The sequence below is a fragment of the Heterocephalus glaber genome, unplaced genomic scaffold, assembly GCF_053883595.1.
Source record: "Heterocephalus glaber isolate CG9 unplaced genomic scaffold, H.glaber_assembly_v1.0 deba00001004, whole genome shotgun sequence".
NCBI lineage: Eukaryota > Metazoa > Chordata > Mammalia > Rodentia > Bathyergidae > Heterocephalus > Heterocephalus glaber.
In genome coordinates, this window is record NW_028258179.1 from 1,777,225 (window position 1) to 1,796,461 (window position 19,237).

The following is a 19,237-nucleotide window of genomic DNA, read 5'->3' on the forward strand; positions in this document are numbered from 1 at the left end:
ATATCCATCTGGTTTTGGGTACTTTATGAATTGGTAAGAAGAAACCTGAAACAGGTTCTAGATAGACTTTGGAGAAATTAATTACACTGAAAATTTCTTGGTTTTGTTTCATGGAATCAAAGCCATCCTGCCTGAGAAGATCAGCTTTGGGTAAGAGTAACCAAGGGCTGAGCTCACAGAAACTTGTTAGAAATTTGAAGAATTTCTGTCATTCCTTTATTGGACCATGAGCTGTTCACTCCCCCAAGCATGATCTTATATGGACCTGTGCCATTTCCAGGAGTTCCCTGGCTGTGAACAGTCATCTTCTCATACGAGAACTTGTTCTGCTTTGTGCCATCTGACAGTAGAATAGTGCCACAGGTCTTATGCAGGAGCAGTGTTTCAGAGTAGTGTGAGCGAGATGGAGTGGCCGGGAGCCTGGTAGACTACTTGCTGTGTTAGCTAGAACCTGCCCTCTTGTACGACCATGGTGAGACCCTGGTCCTGGGCAGAGGCAGTGGCCAAATCTGCCTGTCTCCACCTGTCTTCCCCCATTTTATTATGGAAAATTTCATGGACTTACAAAGTTGGAAAGTTATATTACTCATTCATTAGTTCATCTTATATTTCAAAGTAAGTTTCAGACACGAGTTAAGAACTACTTCTGAAAATTTAAGTATATCATTAGGGTTCAGTATTTGTTTAGCTTTTTTATTTTTGGTACCGGGGATCGAACTTGGGTCCTTGCGCTTGCGCAGCAGGTGGCGAAACCACTGAGCTAAATCCCCGGCCCTTGTTTATATTTTTTGAGATGTAATTTACATGCTGTGAAATGCAAGAATTGTAAGTGTACCTTTGGATTTGTTTTCTGTGGTGCTTGAGATCAAATCCAGGACTTGAAGTGCTAGGCAAGCACTGTGCCCTGAGCTACATCCTCACCCCTGGGTGACTTGGTAGTTACTTGCACTTTGGCAGGGGAGCCCCTGTAATGATTTAGCACACAGGCATCATTTCAGGAAATTTCCTACTACTTCTCCCAGTGAAGTCTCTTCCTTTTCTAGAGGCACCGTTCTTCACATTCATAACAATAAACTGACATGGTAAAGAGTACACGTTTTTGTACAACGCTTCTTTTGAGAGTTAAGTATGTGGATGGATGTAGTTTTTTTCCTTTTCATTACTTTCATTGTTGTTCTGAGACAGGGTCTTACCGTGAAACTCAAGCTGGCCTTAAACTTTCTATGTAACCTAGGGTGGCCACAGAGTACTGTTCTATAAATATATCAGAATTTTGTTCATTCTTCTTTGTCAGATACTTCCTTGTGACTTGCTTATTTATTTTCTTACTGATATCTTTTGGCAAACAAAGCTTATTATTGTGGTGAAATACAATTATCAGTTTCTTTTAGTAGTTAATGCTTTCAGTACCCTGTCTTAAAAATATAAAATAAAAGAAATCATGAGAATAATATAATTTTATTTTGTTTCTCAGAAAAGGTAGTTATTTATTTGGCAAACTTCCTTGCTGGCTGAAATCTGTGCTCCATGTTTTAGTCCTTAATTGAACACATGCATTGCTCCAGTGTGAGCCAGAGATTTGGGCACAGTTGATAGGCAGGTTTTGTGGTGCCTGTCCTCTTACCTCCTTCTGGGATTTGCCCCTTACTTTTGAGTTGCTGTGATTGTGGCAAACTTGTATGTTTAAACTTGGATTTCTACTTGACTTCTAGCAATCCTGAGTTCTAGCAGGTTGCTGGTTGTTGGGGTGGTGGACCATTGCTTTTAAGTGATGATCCTAACAAAAAGGGTAGATACCTGATATTCTCCTGCAGAAGGTTTGCTTCATTTTATGGCCAGCTGTTATTCACTGTGCACGTTATAGTACTGGCCTCTAACACAAGTTTTTATTTATTATATTAAATCATTATTATTCTTGGATGCTGGGATGATATAGTAAATCCATGGCTGTAGCTGTATCAGGAATTAGCATACGTTTTCTGTGAAGCATCAGGTAGTAAATATTTGGGCTGTGCTTGTTGGTCACAGGCCTCTGTTTCAATATTGATCTTTGTTGCAGTACTGATCTTGTAACATAAAATAGACAACAGATAACCAGATTTATATTACAAACACAGGCCTTAGGCCAGAGTCAGCCCAAAAGGTGCAATTTGCTGACCTTTATCTCTTATATGTGCTGGGAGAATTTGGATCAGTGAATTTATTATTTCTGCCTGAATAAGTTGGGAAGCTGAATGTTCTAGGTCAGTGTGTATATTTTAAATGGAACAAAAGAAAAAAGATACTTCTATGGCACATACATTTCAGAAGTTGCTTTCACTCATTTATCAAATTTTAAATGCCCACTGTGGTTCAAGTACTGAGCATTTGAATAGTGATGAATTAGAGAAAGGGTTCCTGCCTCATAAAATTTTCATTTAAAACTCATGAGACAAAGGGAATGAAAATAAATAATGTGTTGTACCTAGGATTTGAATAGAGAACAGTGTGGTTGGAGGGAATGATTATACAAATTGCCTTTGAAGAGTTAATCAGGGGTCAGACTGTGGCCTAACTGACCATGCTTAAGGAGTTAATGTACTTATTTTTTAGAATTTAGCTTCAATCATGGTATATATATGAAATACTTTTCTGATTTTGAACTTTCTCCCTTGTCTTTATGTTGGTGATAGGCAGGCGGGGATGGGGTGGGGTGTGTGTGGCTCCGTGGTAGAGGCCTGCCTAGAATGTCTGAGGCCCAGTGTTCAACCCCCAGCATTGCCCTCTGACCCCCCCAAAAAGTTGGTGGCAGAATTTTTTTATAGGTTTACAGCAGCTATCTAGAGACCTTCTAACAATATTTCCTGTTTGTTAATACTTATTTCTATTCAATTTTTCTTCCTACTTCCAAAATTTGGATATTAACTGTTCATAAGATTTTCAATTCTTAACTCTCCTGTTACTTGTTCCTGTGCTTTGTAAAACAGTATTATTCAGTGTTGTAATTGTATCTTACATTCAGAAGGAGGTAGTAGTCCTATGTTTCTCCTAAGTAGAGAAAGCACAAAAAAGTCTGAAATGTAGTTCGATGTAGATAAATGGGCTTAATGAAAAAAGAGTGTCTAATTCCGGAGCATCTTTCTTTCTTGTCCTTATTATACCTTTGTATGTAGAAGTTGTAAGAGCTATATCACGCTATTTATTCTTTTTAACCTTTTTATGAAAATAAGGGCTTGTCTGAATAAAGGTGTGTATTTATCTCAGTAAAGTTTCTGCTCTTTTCTTCTGTCTTCCACTTACAAACATATTCTTATCTGTTCTCTTTCTCAAGCTCCATGAAACTCCTATATACAAAAGAAATTGGGTATTAATATGAATGCTTCCTGTTTTTGGTGTTCATAATTGAGTGTTAAATTACTTGCCATGTATATAGTTATTATGATTTATTCGTGTGCTTGTTAGCTTTTCCTTCTCTGGTTATAGCTAGCTGGCCTCTCTGTATATGCAAGTGGACTTTTCTGGCTTCTGGTTGGGTCCAGCCAGTGGGGAACATTGTGAGTAGGTAAAGGAAGGAAAGGGAGGATTCAGGATGTTCACTTTCTTGACCTCTTCCCTGTGATATTTATGCAAACTAGCCGCATCCTTCCCTTGGTGTTTCAGGCAGCCCTCTTTGTTTTAGGGTTATAATGACCCCCATCCCCTTACTCCCAGTCCTGCTGTTACTAACCCTAGAAGGCTACACTCTCATTTCTGGGTTTTCTTGTAGTCTGCCTATTTTTGGTAACCAAATTTTGATTAAACTTCAAATTACACAAATTGAGGATGGCATCTGTTTCCTAAAGTAATGCAAGCACATATACAGTACTTTAAAAATAATTTAAATTCTGTCACTGGCTGTTGTGATTGCAGTTCTAAAATGGCTTAGCACCAGAATGAGGAAAAAAATGACTCTGACAATTTCATGAATTTATTTTTTTGGCTGGTGTAATTCTATTTTAAATTCATCCATAAGGATGTTGGATACAGTGTTATCAATCTGGATATTTATTGTCTTTAGCATTATTGAGAATTCAGAAATACTGAATGAGAACATAAGATTCTAGTATGAGGTACCTTGTAATGAGAAGTGCAGGGTGCTATAGAGGAAGGAGATGGTTCTCTCAAGACCACTTTGATTGTGTCTGCGGCAGGATTGAAGGGTGACCCAGTTTCCTATGTTCTTCCGAGCCCTTGCTTATCTCGTTGCTCCATGGCCCACCCCTACAGACCTCTTGAGAGACCAGGCCCAAAAGTAATGTGACTAATGCTATTTAAAGCTTGTTAAGGACACCTGTTCCTGTGCACAGCATGTATAAACTCACCTAACACGCCCAGTGTCTCCATGAAGTAAGTTCTGCTACTGGTTGCATTTCGGATTTCAATACATGTCAGATAGTGAACAGAATTGGAAGTCAAACTCATGCAGTCTGATTCCCTAGTCCAGGCTGGGAACCACCCCAACCACGTTGTGCTATAATTAAACTGATTATCCTTTCCTCCCAAGGAGGTGGTCAAAACTAATGCCATCAGCCTTTGCAAATGATGCCAGTTGGGGGTCGTCATTGTTCGCTAGTGTTGCTTTTGGTCTCCTGCCCCCATGTTCCTCCTGTCAATAGATTTTATCACCTGCTCTCTTTTAGTGCAGTCATACCAGTCAGTCCTCTTCATTCTAGAGTTCAGCAATTTACATAATAATCTTTTTTCCCTCTAATCATTTCTTGACGATCCCAAGATCCATGTGGATCATGCATATAGTCTCCTGAGTCTTTGACTTATCTCTAATGATTCGTCACCCCATTTTAGACCTTTTGTTGATAACTACATCGCCGCTCAGATTTCAAGTATCCTGTTCTCTGACTGCCACTGATATTCTCTTCCTAGCTCATTTGCTCTAAAACCTAACCCCAGTAATTGTGGGATAATCAAGTCCTCCATTCTGTTAAGCCTTTTTGTCTTCATTTTTCTTAGTCCAGTTTAGATTCCACGGTCTGTTACTGTAATCACACCCTTTAACCCCTGTTGTATTCTATTTCATTAAAACCATCACTCTAGCTACTTAGTGCCTAAACAGCCAGATGAGGCTATTTCACGTTAAATATTCATGATCACAAGTCTTTAATGCTATCCGTGCATTCTTTCATCTCTTCACTTACTCTACGCAAAACTGAAAAACCACCTTTTCAGTTAATGGTATTTATTTTACTGAAAGAAAACAAAGAAAAGAGATTTATCTCTCATCAGCAAATCTACAAGCTTAAGAGAGAACAGTTGTAATGCAAGCAGAAGTCAGTTTTTCAGGGGCCAAAATGTGAGAGAGAGTAGGTCACATAATAATAAGGACAATTTTTTCCATGTGTCATGAAACAGGCTCTCTGAAGTGAATTTTACTCACAGCTTTACTAAATTTGAGGAATGTCTGTTAAAATTTTTGTTTTGAATTTATCCATATAGAGATTAGCAGAGATAAAACTATAGGTAGAAAGGAAGTTTTTAGTCTGCTGGCCTAGATTCTGCTGAAGCAGTTTTTCAAACTTTAGCCTATTTTAGGATTACCTGGGAGGCTTGATAAACAGGTTACTGGGCATCACCTAAAGGCATTCATTGTGAAGGTCTTAGGTGGCTTCTGATACTTTGTATTTCCAGAAAGTTCTTAGGTGGCCCTGATGGTGCTCATCCAGGTAATCGGAGAATCGTTTTTGAAAGCCACTTCATCAGAGTTAGTATTCATACAATATGAGCTATTTTTTTGCTTCTTCTATCTTCCCCACCTGCTTCCTTCCTCTTCCATGTTCTCACTGACACATGGTTTACCTTTTTTTTAAGCTTTTCTTATGGTTTATCCTATGGGTATGTAATCTATGGATGTCTATATTGTGGGTGGATTCTTGGTGTCATTTTAATTTTTATTTTCTATAGGACATTATTTTAGGCTTTATTTTCATGTGTAAACCTTCTTTGAAATGTTAAAAATTTTGCCTCCTTAATGGGTTGCTTTGTGTTTACAATATAGCTGTAGTTTTTTAAAAAAAATACATATCCTGGTTACAATTTTTTTTTTTAAGTTCTTACACATTTTGCAAATACTTTATCAGTTGGTGGCTTGCCTTTTTAAGTTATTTTGAAGAGCAAACATTAATTTTGATGAAGTCTACTTAACAGTGTTTTTCTTCATAGTTCTTTTTTTGTGATCTTTGTAACCTTTCATTTTTCAAAAAAGTTAAATATCTAGATTCTTTTTTAGGGGGGGGGCTTTGAACTCAGGACCTTCAGGTTGCTAGGCAGGTGGTGCCACCACTGAGCTAAATCCCCAGACCAATATCTAGATTCTTAATTTTCAGCTATTGGACAAAAAAAGCATAGGAAGCAATTACAAGCTAGAGTTGTATCTGCCTTATGTTTGTGTTTATTATTGTTAGACTTGAATGGTAAGTTACTTGTGATTCCAGTATTTGTTCTTTTTGGGTGTTAAAGGGCCCGTAAAATTGCTACTAATGAGGTTTCTCTGTCTTACAGGTAAGAGTGCTGAAGTTTGTACAGATTACATGACTATGTTAATGGTTTACAGTTTATGATGACCCCAAGACTCCTCCGCAAAAAACTCCAAATCCTCTCAAATCTTGGTTCACTACTTGTCTAAGAGCTCTTGTGTATGGTTCTTCTGCTAAAATTTTACTGCATACTGCAATACATTAATGTCAACTTAGTTCATTCATTTCTGATTATAATTAATATTCTCTTTGAAAGAAGTATTAAAATTATTAAGTAGGTTTGCTTTCTGAAAGAATAATTTCCCATTAAAATCTCATTAAGTGAAGATGTTGAATTTAACACTTTTTTGGTTTCTTCTTTTGATTCTTTCCAAAGGTTTGTAAACAGATTTGGCTAGGATTATTTGATGATAGATCTTCAGCAATTCCAGACTTCAGGGACCCACAAAAAGTGAAAGAATTTCTACAAGAAAAATACGAAAAGAAAAGATGGTGAGTGAATAGTTTGTATGTAGAGTAAAGCTGCTTCAAACTGCTCTAACTGAAACAGCAAAGGTAAGGAAGAGAAGCAGGCAGGAAAGAGATAGGTGAGTCTGTAGATTCACATTTTTGGCTTTTTTTGGATTTGGTTTCCAGATATCTTTATTTCTATTTTATCTTAACTCATCTACTCATCTGTAGGAGTAGGCTGTTCAATTACCGGGATTCCTACCCTTTTGGAAAGTTAAGGATCTTTCTAATCCTTTGTTAGTCTCTACACATTTTTAGTCTTATAAATCTTCCTTTCTTAAGGTCTGTTCCTTTAGCAAGTATTTGAGTAGTAGCTTCTTTATACGAGGCACTGTGGTAAAGCTCAGATATAGTAATCTGTCCACACGATTGCGTCTTTCATTGTCTTTGTTTAAAATACAGTGTCTCTTACTTCCCACCCAAGCATCAGTTTACTACCTGGTTACGAAGGGAACATTTATACTCCCCTAACTAAATCTACCACATTTTATGTTTTAAAAGGAAATTCTACACAGATTTACATAAAGCTAGTATGTCCCTTACAGCAGAGGCAGGACTGTATCCATGGAGGGAGGTAGTATTGAGCTACTGAGGGCTTGTCATGTTTTTACCTTTTGGTACAATTTACGTGCAGTCAATTAAAATTTATTAACTGTGAATTTTGTTGTTGTTGTTTAATGCTGTTGAGCAAAACTGGTATATTTCCTTCTTAGGATTAAGAAGATTGGGGAGAGAGTCAGATAAAGGGACTATATGTGGGGAAATAAAGTGCTCCTTGTTTCCTTGAGGAACATTTTAACCCAGGAAATGATTTGGTTCTGAGGGACCACTTTTTGTGGTTTCTGGGGAATAGGCCTGTATTTTCATTCACTAAGCACATTAGCTCTGACTTCTAGGCTCTACTAAAATTTGTATTCTTTCTGCTGTCTAAAATGGACTAATTTTTGCAGAATAAGATTTACCAGGGCTGTGTTTATCTGAACTAGACACATTGGTTATAAATATAGGTAGAAATATACCAGTAAAATCTTAGTTTAACAAAGAAGAAAGTATTAGAACATGGGTGGTAGTAAAAAATACAGTGACAGGAACAATTCTTTTAATTTGAAAGGTATTTATTCTTTTATCATTTTAGTTCTTAATTCAGCAGACTATTCATCTTATAGGTAAGATTGTTCACTTTGTATAGTTCTAACACAGTTTTTGGTTTTCTCACCAGTGTTACTTTCTTAAGCTTATAAAGTCAGTTTGGTTAGGACTTAGCTAGGGTCTTAGATGGGTTAGCTGTAGCTATGATGAGAAAAGTGAATGTAAATGATAAGGAAAACTATGAATATGTTAATGGTAATAGGATTAAAACCATAAATTGCCACTCCTGTATTTATAAAAATAATAAATTATTGGGCTGGGGATTTAGCTCAGGGGTTCTGCCACCTGCCTCGCAAGCGCAAGGACCTGCATTTGATCCCTGGTACCAAAAATAAATGATTGAATGAATGAATGAATGAATGAATAAATAATTTATATGAGCTGTAATCCAAATAACTAAAAAACACAGTTATATTTGGTGTTATTTTTTCTTTCTTGAGAAACATGGCAGTAATAAGAACAGTACAGACTTCAAGGAGTGAACATTTTTAACTTCTGCTCTTGCACGTATATAACATATAATTAGCAATGACATCTTTTTCTTTTTAAACATGAACACTATCCCAATGGATTCTATCCAAGAGAATTTCCTTTTTTTTGGTACCAGAAATCGAACTCAGGACCTTGCGCTTGCTTGTGAGGCTGGCAGTGTCACCACTGAGCTAAATCCCAGGCCCTATCTAAGAGAATTTTATAAGCTGGGTGTGGTGGTGCATGCCTGTGATCCCAGCACTCTGGAGATTGAGGCAGGAGGATCACTTTGGGTTGGAGGCCAACTTGGGCTACATAGTGAGTTCAAGGCCAGCCTGAACTACATAGGGAGACCCTGTCTCAGAAAACAAGATAAAGCAAAACAAAGAGTGCTTATTGCAGGAAACTACACTCATAGCAGTGTGGCTGTGGATATCCAGTGATATTCTGAGACCGTTCTTTTGGTCAATTCTCAGAATCACGTCTTAGACATGCTTAGTCCCTTTAAGTGGAACAAGTCTTTGGAGCCATAAACTGTTACTAGGTTTTATCTTGGATCAGACTTGGCAGTATTCAGGAATTTATGCCATCAGTGGAATGCCAAATTACAGGAAATAACTTCTTGTATTCATTCTCATATCTCTTGTCATCTTTCCCATTTATTGGGGGAAAAAATTTGTGTTGCTTGTGGCTATTATATGCTTTGATAATAGCCACCATTCTGTAGGTCTAGTGTACCAAGAGCTACAAATGTGAGCTCATTAATAACTCCATAGCATCTTTACCTCATTTTATATATTTAAAAAATGGAAGCATAGAGTTGTAGTAGTTTGTTCAGGTTTCATAGCCATTGACTAGTGGAACTGGGGTTTGAGCTCTCTCTCTCTGGAATAGTTACTAGTATCTACTCTGTTTTCCTACTTTCCCGAGATGGGGAGGAGGGCAGGAATAAACTCAGAATTGCAGAACTCTTTTGGGGGAAGGGGGTGAGACAAGGTCTCCCTCTGTAGTTCAGACTGGCTTTGAACTCACTTTGTAGCCCATGCTGGCCTGGAACTCTCAGCAATCATCCTGCCTCAGCCTCCCGAGTGCTGGGATTACAGGCATGTGTCACCACACCTGGGTAGAATTACAAAACTCAATAATGACTGATTACCATTACTGACATTTGTGCATTATATTCTTAACTTCTTTTTCCTTCAGTCCCCCCCTTCCAATGACTCCTATTTATACATGACTGGGATAAAACCTGGAAAGATTTGTGAAGTCAGAGCAGCTGTGAAGTAATACACAGATTTTGTTTTCTTGAGGCAGGATCTCAGAAGGTAGTCCAGTTTGGCTTCAAACTCATGATGACCCCTTCCCTCTGCATGCCTTACAATGCCTGGCTCCAGCATATATAGATTAGCATAGTCCTTTGCAGTATTTTTCTCCTAGTAGATGTTTGATTTGCTCCTGTTTTTTAGATTATAAAGATTCTATTGTAATATATATGTACATATAACTATTACCTTTGTATACTTGACCAATTCCTAAGGATAAGATTTTGGAAGTATGGTAGTACATCTAGGGCACAGCGTACATTTCAGTAGATAGCAACAGAAAATGTGCAAAGTTCGCACACAGATTAAAGATGATAATACCTTAATTTCCATTTTATTATGTTATTAAGTGTTCATATGTTTCCTTTTGTGAATTGATTTTGTCCATTTTAAAACGAAGTTGTTGATCTTATTAGATTTATAATAGGCCTCTATATTTTAGGCTGTCAGTCATAATATAATAAATCTTTTTCCAAATGTTATGATTTTAGGATAATTTCATTTTATTTTATGTATGTATGTATGATATATGCATGTATGTATGTTTTGGTGCCCGGGATTGAACTCGGGACCTTGCGCTTGTGAGGCAGGCGGTGGAACCACTGAGCTAAATCCCCAGCCCGATAATTTCATTTTAAAAATTTATAGTGTTGACTGTGTGGTGGTTAAATATAGGTCTTTAGTTTGAAAAACATCAGTTACATTGTGTTTATCATCTTTGAGAAACCATAAGTAAATAAGTAAACTATAAGTAGGTAAACCATAAGTAAGTAACTAGAAAACAGCAGGTTTTCTACTCTTTATTTAGTCTTTAAATATTTCAATTAAATGTAGTTTTAAGCCCTCAGTTCTGAGTTTTCAAATAAGATTAATGTTGAAACAGTTTTATATAAAATTGGAACTGAGCCAACTGCCCATTCTAATTTTTACGTTTTAGGTATGTCCCCCCGGAACAAGCCAAGGTTGTGGCATCAGTGCATGCGTCAATTTCAGGGTCTTCAGCCAGTAGCACGAGCAGCACACCTGAGGTCAAACCACTGAAATCTCTCTTAGGAGATTCTGCACCAGCACTGCACCTAAATAAGGGCACACCTAGTCAGGTGAGTAGTCTCTAAATCTTTGTAGGGGATGCTTAGGGAAGATGGAGTGCCAAGATTTTGGTAATTCTTTAAGACAGTGACATAACCTTGATGACAGTGGCATTTCGTCCTAATGGTTTATGATACATTAAAATGTTGAGTAAGTGGTAGGAATGTGTGTACTGTATTTTGTTCTTTTTATGATTGCTTTGATTCATTAGGGAGTACAGGAACACTGCTAAGGCTGTCATATAGACTGCAGTTAGTGAGACATGAATGGCTGGTGACTTTCAGAGCAGTATAGCCTCTGATGTTCTTTAACAGGAAGTAGTGGGATTTTCCCACATGCCTGATGATGTGGCATATTTATTACTGAGACTTAGTAGCTTTGCATTATATCTTATTCTGAAAATCTGAAGTCTTTTTATAAGTTGGTAACTAGAGTTCTCTACTTCACTGTAGTTGATGGAGCTATGACAGATCTGTTTTTGTGTGGCATTACAACCTCTATCCTGTATAAGAATGGATCTGAAGCATAGTACTGTGAATTAATTAAATCCTACCCTTTTTGTAGTGCATTCTAGGGCTTTTGAGTAATTTTTGTTTTCCCCCACAAAAGTCTGAGTGAAAAAATGAAGAGGAGTTAAGTCAGTACACTGTAACTATGGAAGGATGTGTTAAGCTTGTGGATTGGAGATAGTTCTATATAAAAATTCAGTAGATCTGACTGGAAAATCTTTATAGTTATGTGGTTTATAGTCCCCAGTTGTAGGTCGCTCCCAAGGGCAGCAGCAGGAAAAGAAGCAGTTTGACCTTTTGAGTGATCTTGGCTCAGACATCTTTGCTGCTCCAGCTCCTCAGTCAACAGCCACAGCCAATTTTGCTAACTTTGCACATTTCAACAGTCATGCAGGTATGTGTCTTTTCTCAATAGCTTTAGCCTGAGATGTTTGTAAAGCAGCAAGAAACATCCAGTCTTTATTAAATTAGATATCAATAAGCATGTTTGATTGAGGCTTTTTGGTCATCCTTAAATGTTGAAGTGTAACCATGTATCTGTGGCACTTACTAATCACAGAAGGGATTGTATGTAATGTTGAGATATGATGTGACCTCTTTTCATGGAAAAATGGGAAAGATTTTATATATTTTTCTCTTTTATTGTGGAAAATGGTAAATATTCAAAAGTAAATGGGCAGTCTAACCTTATGTATTACTAATCACTCATGGCAAATCTTATTTCATTCATATTATTTTGAAGCAAATTTTAGACATAATAGTTTGCCCATATAGATGACATCTGTAAAACAAGACTTTTTGTTTAACATCACAGGATTATCACTCCGTAAATAGTAACGATTTGTTAATTGTTACTGAAATTTTCATTCCACTCCATATTGTTTTCTTTATATACCATACATATTATCTGTATGTTTGTACATATACCACACAGACACACACACACACACAGACTCCTCTACATCCATATAGTTTGAATTAGGTTTCAAATAGGGTGCACACATTGCAATTGTGAGCAGTGTCTCTTATGTCTCTTAATCTATAAATTCTTCATCTTTTTCTCCTCTGTAATTTGTTAAAGAAAGTGGATTGTTCTGCAAGATTTGCACTAGTCTGAGTTGATTGCACCACTGTGATCCCCTTTAACAAGTTTTCTTAAAAACTGTGGTTGAATCTAGAGGCTTGATGAGATACAGGTTCTTGTATGTGTGGGAAGTGGCTAGGCAACTTACTGCTTAGGGTTTAAGGCTCAGGATTTTGGATTGTCTCTTTATATTGTTAACTTTGATGGTCAGTGTGTGACTATTATGCAAAATAATTTTAAATGTCATCCACTACATTGCAGTTATATTAGAAACATTATATTAAAAATATAAATGGAGTCTGTTTTGGAGGGCAATAAGCATTGATATGTACATCATAAGAGAGTGTACCCTTCTCTGTGTGCAAGTGATTAAACACCTCAGACCAAATGTAAGACACTAATGTAGGAATTGATTGAGTCATTTTATAGTTTTATTTGGTAATTTGAAATTTTGCTTTGTATTAGTTAACATGAGTGTGTAAGTTATTGGCTGAAGCTGCTTTCCATAACTTTAATTGTAGATAAGAAAAATTTGAGACTGTATCTTTCTAAAATATGTATTTCATAATTTTATGCGTGTAACAGAAGCTTGCTGTTAGAATTGATTTCTTATATTCTAAAACCCTATTTCTACATGGCAGTAGATCAGAACACCTCCTGTAGAAAGAGAACCATTTTTCACATCTCATAATCAATCACAGTTTACAGGTTCTGTGATAAAATAACACAAATGAGTCATATAATGAGATGTGAAAAGTGGAAATAGGGTTTTAGAATTACTAAATATATTGATTTTTCTCAAAGTGGAGCATGAAATCTTATTTATTCAATAGGAAATTCCATCTTTTTAAATGTTGGAATGGATGAAAAATGTTTTACTACTTGTAGGAAAAACAAAGTGTATATGTTAAATGAACTTGCTATGGTATTTCAATTTGTGTCCTGTAGTTTATTTATCTTTTCTCATGAGTATCTGTTTGTAATTGAAGAAGAAATATAACTGTTAGCAAGATTCAGGCTTCTTAGTTTGGTACCTTAAATTCTAAGCTGAAGTGATTCCTTTCTACTCTTAGAAACAAGATTATTTAAGAAACATCTTTACTACTTTGTCATATTTTATTTACTTTGGATTCTTTGTTCAGAGTTTGCTTGAGGAATCAGATGGTAATTTTTGTATTATTAAATTTATTAGTGTTTAATTTCTAAAGCTAGATTCCTCAGCATTTATACCAGTTGTTGAAAATTTTATTTTATTTATTTATTTTTTTTCTTGGTACCGGGGATTGAACTCGGGTCCTTGCGCTGGCGCAGCAGGCAGTGAAACCACTGAGCTAAATCCCTGGCCCCTGAAAATTTTAAATAGACTCAGTACTTAGAAATAAAAATGGGTTCAAGTACTACAAAACCTTGTTTTGCCATATTGAATTTGAGGCTGTATTTGGAAAACACCAGGAAAATACAAATGTTATAAAAGATAAGCTTGCCTAACAAAAATGGTTTACTATGAACTGATTTGTTCTCACACATACAACTAAGATGTTCAAAAGTACAACTTGCCTTTTGGAATAATAACCCAGTATATTTGAGAACTTCCTATACTATGTTTCCTAGTTATATACTGTATACATTACATGTTTTGGTTTATACCTTATCTTCTAGTTAAACTTTCTTCTCAGCCTAGAGTTTTGAAAGCCTTAAAGAATTTATTCTTGTTCTTTGAGAAGTTGCAGAATTATAGGGGTGGATTTGCATGTGGAGGCTGATGAATCTTCCCGTTTTGGTAGTGAGAAGACTAGGAAGAGTAGAGCAATTTAAGGACTTTTTTCATGCTATTCAGTTACCTACATTAGGTTGGAATTTTTTTTAGTTTGTTTTTGTTTTTCTTTGAGACAGGATCTCACCATGTAGTTCAGGTTGGTCTTAAACTCACTATGTAGCCCAGACTGGCCTTGACGCCCTGGTGATCCTCCTGCATCAGCCTCTCGAATTCTGGGATTACAGACCTGTGCCATCATGCCCAGCTAGGATAGAATTATCTGATTCTTAGCCCAGATTCCTTTTATTAATCTAAACTTGGTTATTGGTGTTACCAGTCATATGAAAGGATGACGTTGTTTAAACTGGTATTGTATTGCTTTGATCTTCTATAGATACTTCTTCCAAAATACTTTTCAATAAATTTATTTTTTTTTAACTTTTGTTTTCTAAAAGTTAATTTTCAGCCTATGAAGAAACTTGAGTTTTTGGGCCGGGGATTTAGCTCAGTGGTTTCACCGCCTGCTGTGCAAGTGCAACGACCCGAGTTCGATCTCCGGTACCAAAAAAAAAGAAACTGAGTTTTTGTCATATTGAGCAAAAAGAGTAACAAAAGATTTCAGAATATCCAGAAAATACAGAATTTATATTATTAAGCAATAAGAAAGCTTTTAATTTAGGAACTTTCTTTGTAGTATTTGAGAGAGGGGGAAATGCATGAAAAGAGGTTTTCACGTGAAACGAAAGGCGTGATGCACACACAGAGTGGCAGTCTTCATTCCGGAAAGAAGTGGCACAGTTAGGTACCTGGTAAAAGGGGTCTCTGTGAGGTAAATTTCCCCCCGACTGTTGTACCCATTCAGATACATACATGATGGTAATCATATAAAATGCTTTAAGTTTTCCTGATTTTCTTCTTAAAATAGGGTTTAACATGTTGATTTGTTATTGAAATTTTTGTTTTGCAGCTTTTTTTTGTTTGTTACATATTCATTGCAAAAGTGCTATAAACTCAGGCAAACATAAAATGGTATTGATTTGAAATCTTTCTAAAGAGTTAATTAAAAATGCAGATTTTGTTATATATATAATATACCATGTTTTGTATAAGAAGTATAACTGGGATTATTAACTCATTTTCTTTGGCATAAAATTTTTGTGTAGGACTAAATATTTTATATGGTTTCTAGTGACTATATGGTTATATCCCATCACATGATATTTCATATAAAATATATTTAAGTGATCCCTTATTGGTGGTCATTTGAATTTCTAACATTTTTACTCTTTGAAAAAACACTATTTTGTAGATATGACAGTACTTATTATTCTTATACATTTCTTTATAATATTTCTTTACAAATGCTTATTAAATTAGAATTGCCTGCAAAGGATTTACTATATGTACAACATCTAACCGTTCCTCATCTTTGGACATGCTTTTCATTCTTTCCACAAGCATTCTCTTTCTAACATGCCAAAAGTTTCTTATTTGCATTATATCCTCTCGTAAACTCTTATCTAGCATCTATTTTGGCCTTCAGTAAAAATTTTTGATTTTTTTAAACATACATAAAATTTAGAGAAGTCTGGAATTTTGCACTTAGGTTGAGGATCAGTTGCAAAATACATCTTGATCTTTTTTTTACTGAATGCTCTAATTGCTACTGGGTCTCATGATTTCTTTAATTGTTAGCACAAGTTTAAAATAGCAGGCTTCTGATAGAATGTGAATATCTGCAGCTTGGTGATCATAAGCTTATACATTGTTTTTTTCATTTTCTTGTGCCCATGTTTGTTAACTTTTAAAAAAATATATTTTAGATATTTAGGTTACTCTTTAGATTCACATAATGAAGTATCAGTTTAAATCACTGAATTTTCCAGAATGTATCCCACATGTTTGTTTACTGTGCTGTAGCTCGTACATTTACTGCTGCTCTCTGTTCACTTTTCCTATGTTAACATAGTCATGTTGTAGTACGATTCCTGAGGCCATTAAAAGGTACTGTGTACAAACTTACCGTTTCACAAAAATTGTCTGAGGAAATTTCTGGATACCTTTTGTAAATATAATTGTGTTAAATGCTTGTAGTATATTTAAAGTCTGATTTCTACATGAACTCTTTAATGAGTTGTGATACACTGACACTTTTCATAAAAGTCTTAAATTCATTTATCATGTATTTTCATTTGTAGTTTTCATATTCATTAACATCTGTTGTTCCTTACCATTTACAGCTCAGAATTCTGCAAATGCAGATTTTGCAAACTTTGATGCATTTGGACAGTCTAGTGGTTCGAGTAATTTTGGAGGTTTCCCCACAGCAAGTCACTCTCCTTTTCAGCCCCAAACCACAGGTAGAGCTTCTCCAGCATTATGCTTAAGTATTTATTTTAAGAAACAAAACTCTGTAGATTTAGTTTTGAAAAATTAAATTTAAATTCTGTAATTACCTGATTTTAAAGTAGTTCTGTCTTAAAAAGCTCTGGGGAAACCTGAAATAATCATATATATATATTTTTATATATATATATATATATATTTTTTTTCCTTTTTTTTCCTGTGTTCATTTGTTTTTCTGAACTCTTTGGTATGTTGTCTCATTTATAACATCCATTCTTTTCCTTTTCCTGTACATGAATCTTTTTAAATCTTACATGCATAAAGACATTAAAGTACTAAATACGTTTTAGGATCATGGAACATATTGCTTTGAGGCTGTTAGATCTTTGAAGAAGGAAAGATAACTAGATAATTAGTTGCCTCCATATAACTAAAAATGGAAGTAATTTTAAGGACAACAGCTTGAAAAAGATTGTAAATTATTTAGTCAAGAGTAGTTTATCACTTGAATCAAATGTGAAAATAGTTTTCTGTGCGGGAATTGGTCTTTATACATTGAATACTCGCCCACAAACTGTGCATACAGTTTTCAGAAACTCTTTGAACCCTTGTTTGGATCATTGCCTGATTACTTTTTTTTCAACTTTTAACTCTGTGTATGTATTGTCTCAAAACCTTTTCTTTCAATTTTCTTTAACATTCATCATTTACATAATTTCTGGCTGTCCAGCATTTAGAATACTTTCATCTAGCTGCAGTTTTGGTGAATTTACTTCCACTTTTCCTCTCCAGGCTACCCACAGTAAGTTCTATTGTCATGTAGGCATCTTTTACTGATTTGTATGTTTTATGGTGTATTCTGTGGATTTTATTTGAAACAATCAGAATTTAATTCCTGAAAGAATTTTATGTGTGTGTTTGATTTAGAATGTTTGAAGGACTGAACTGATGAAAGTGTTTGTGTTTTTTGCAGAGAAATGTCTTCTGTCTTTAAAATACCCCTAAGTGTATTTTGCTGTCACCTTTACATATAGTATATGTAAAAAAATATTTCATTTATACACACACACACACACACACACACAATTTTGATTGCTGAAAGTATGATTTAGGAATAAAGAACTAGTGCATCTCACACACAAAATATCAAAAGCTCAAAATGAAATCTACTGGCAGTAGTTGTTTGTTAGTGTTTTAGACGTGCCTTAAAAGATTTAGCAGGCTACACACTATAGTGACCATTAAGTGAGTTGTCCTTTATAAAGTCAAAAATTGCTATGATAAGCTGTATTTTTATGTCTTGAACTATACGATAGGGCATGATTTTACTGTGAACAGCATATTACTCAATGCACATTAAATTGCTTTGTAGAATTAAGTAACAGCTTTTCAAGTGAAATAAGTCTAAAACTCAAGGACCATCTTTTAAGAAGATGTGATTAAAATAATAAATTTTAACCATTGTTAATCCCCACCACTGGGATTTGTTTAAATCATGTGTCCATGGAACTTCAAATGGTTGAATCCTCCATGTGAAAGACTTTGCATCTTGTGTTTTATGGATAACTGAATTTCAACCAGCTATCATGGAGTTAACCTTCCCTTCCCTGTTATATCCTTTATCCCAAGATAGATGTTATTTTATATGTTGCCTCGTTTCACAATTATAAAAAGTCACATTTAAATGATTAAAGTTGAGTGCCATTTACCAGTCATTGATTTTTAAGAAATACAGATTATAAAGTCATATATAAATATATATCCTATAATGCTTATGGAACACTTAATTTAGGAAGAAGTGATGAGTAGTCTTCCAAGGGGTTTTGGGAAAAGCCCATGAATTTCAAGTGTTCTGTTTATTCTGTTACAGGTGGAAGTGCTGGATCAGTAAATGCTAATTTTGCTCATTTTGATAACTTCCCCAAATCCTCCAGTGCTGATTTTGGAACCTTCAATACTTCCCAGAGTCATCAGACAGCATCAGTTGTTAATAAAGTTTCAACTAACAAACCTGGGTTACAGACAGCAGACAGATATGCAGCACTTGCGAATTTAGACAATATCTTCAGTGCTGGGCAAGGTATCAAGCTTTAAACAAAACAAATACAAATTTACATATTAAGCAGTGCTCCAAAATCAGTATATTCACTAACATTTGACAGTGTTCTACTTTCCCTTAGTTGTGTAGAAATTGTGCCTACATTTTGAGTCAAATAGTCACTTAGTACTTTTGAGCCTGAATCAGCTGTAAAACTGAAGGCATAGAAATTAATCTATAAAGTTGTTTGTGATTTATTTTGAAGCAGGGTGTTGCTATGTGGTTCAGACTGGTCTTGATTTCACTGTGGAGCCCAGGCTGGCTTCAGACTTGTGGCAGTCCTCCTGCCTCAGCCTCCCAAGAGCTGGGATTATAGGTATATGCCACCTCTCCTGGCCTAAACTTCTACATTTTTTGGTACTGAGGACCTTGCACTTGTGAGGCAGGCAGTGGAACC

The 19,237-nt window shown here is 35.6% G+C and overlaps 1 protein-coding gene across 12 annotated transcripts in view; it reads left to right on the forward strand.

The window, feature by feature from the left end:
- Agfg1 (ArfGAP with FG repeats 1) overlaps positions 1 to 19,237 on the forward strand; it is a 62,128-nt gene that overhangs the window by 22,040 nt on the left and 20,851 nt on the right. For 6 of the 12 annotated variants that reach the window (XM_021247006.2, XM_013066822.3, XM_021247010.2 and 3 more), the window contains exons 3-8: positions 6,883 to 6,998; positions 10,896 to 11,058; positions 11,797 to 11,950; positions 16,637 to 16,756; positions 17,473 to 17,544; positions 18,613 to 18,822. In XM_021247006.2, the coding sequence (XP_021102665.1) occupies positions 6,883 to 6,998; positions 10,896 to 11,058; positions 11,797 to 11,950; positions 16,637 to 16,756; positions 17,473 to 17,544; positions 18,613 to 18,822 (835 nt within the window). Of the gene's footprint in view, positions 1 to 6,869; positions 6,999 to 10,895; positions 11,059 to 11,796; positions 11,951 to 16,636; positions 16,757 to 17,472; positions 17,545 to 18,612; positions 18,823 to 19,237 lie in introns of all 12 variants that reach the window. The other 6 variants (XM_021247009.2, XM_004867998.3, XM_021247013.2 and 3 more) reach the window with 3 other exon arrangements.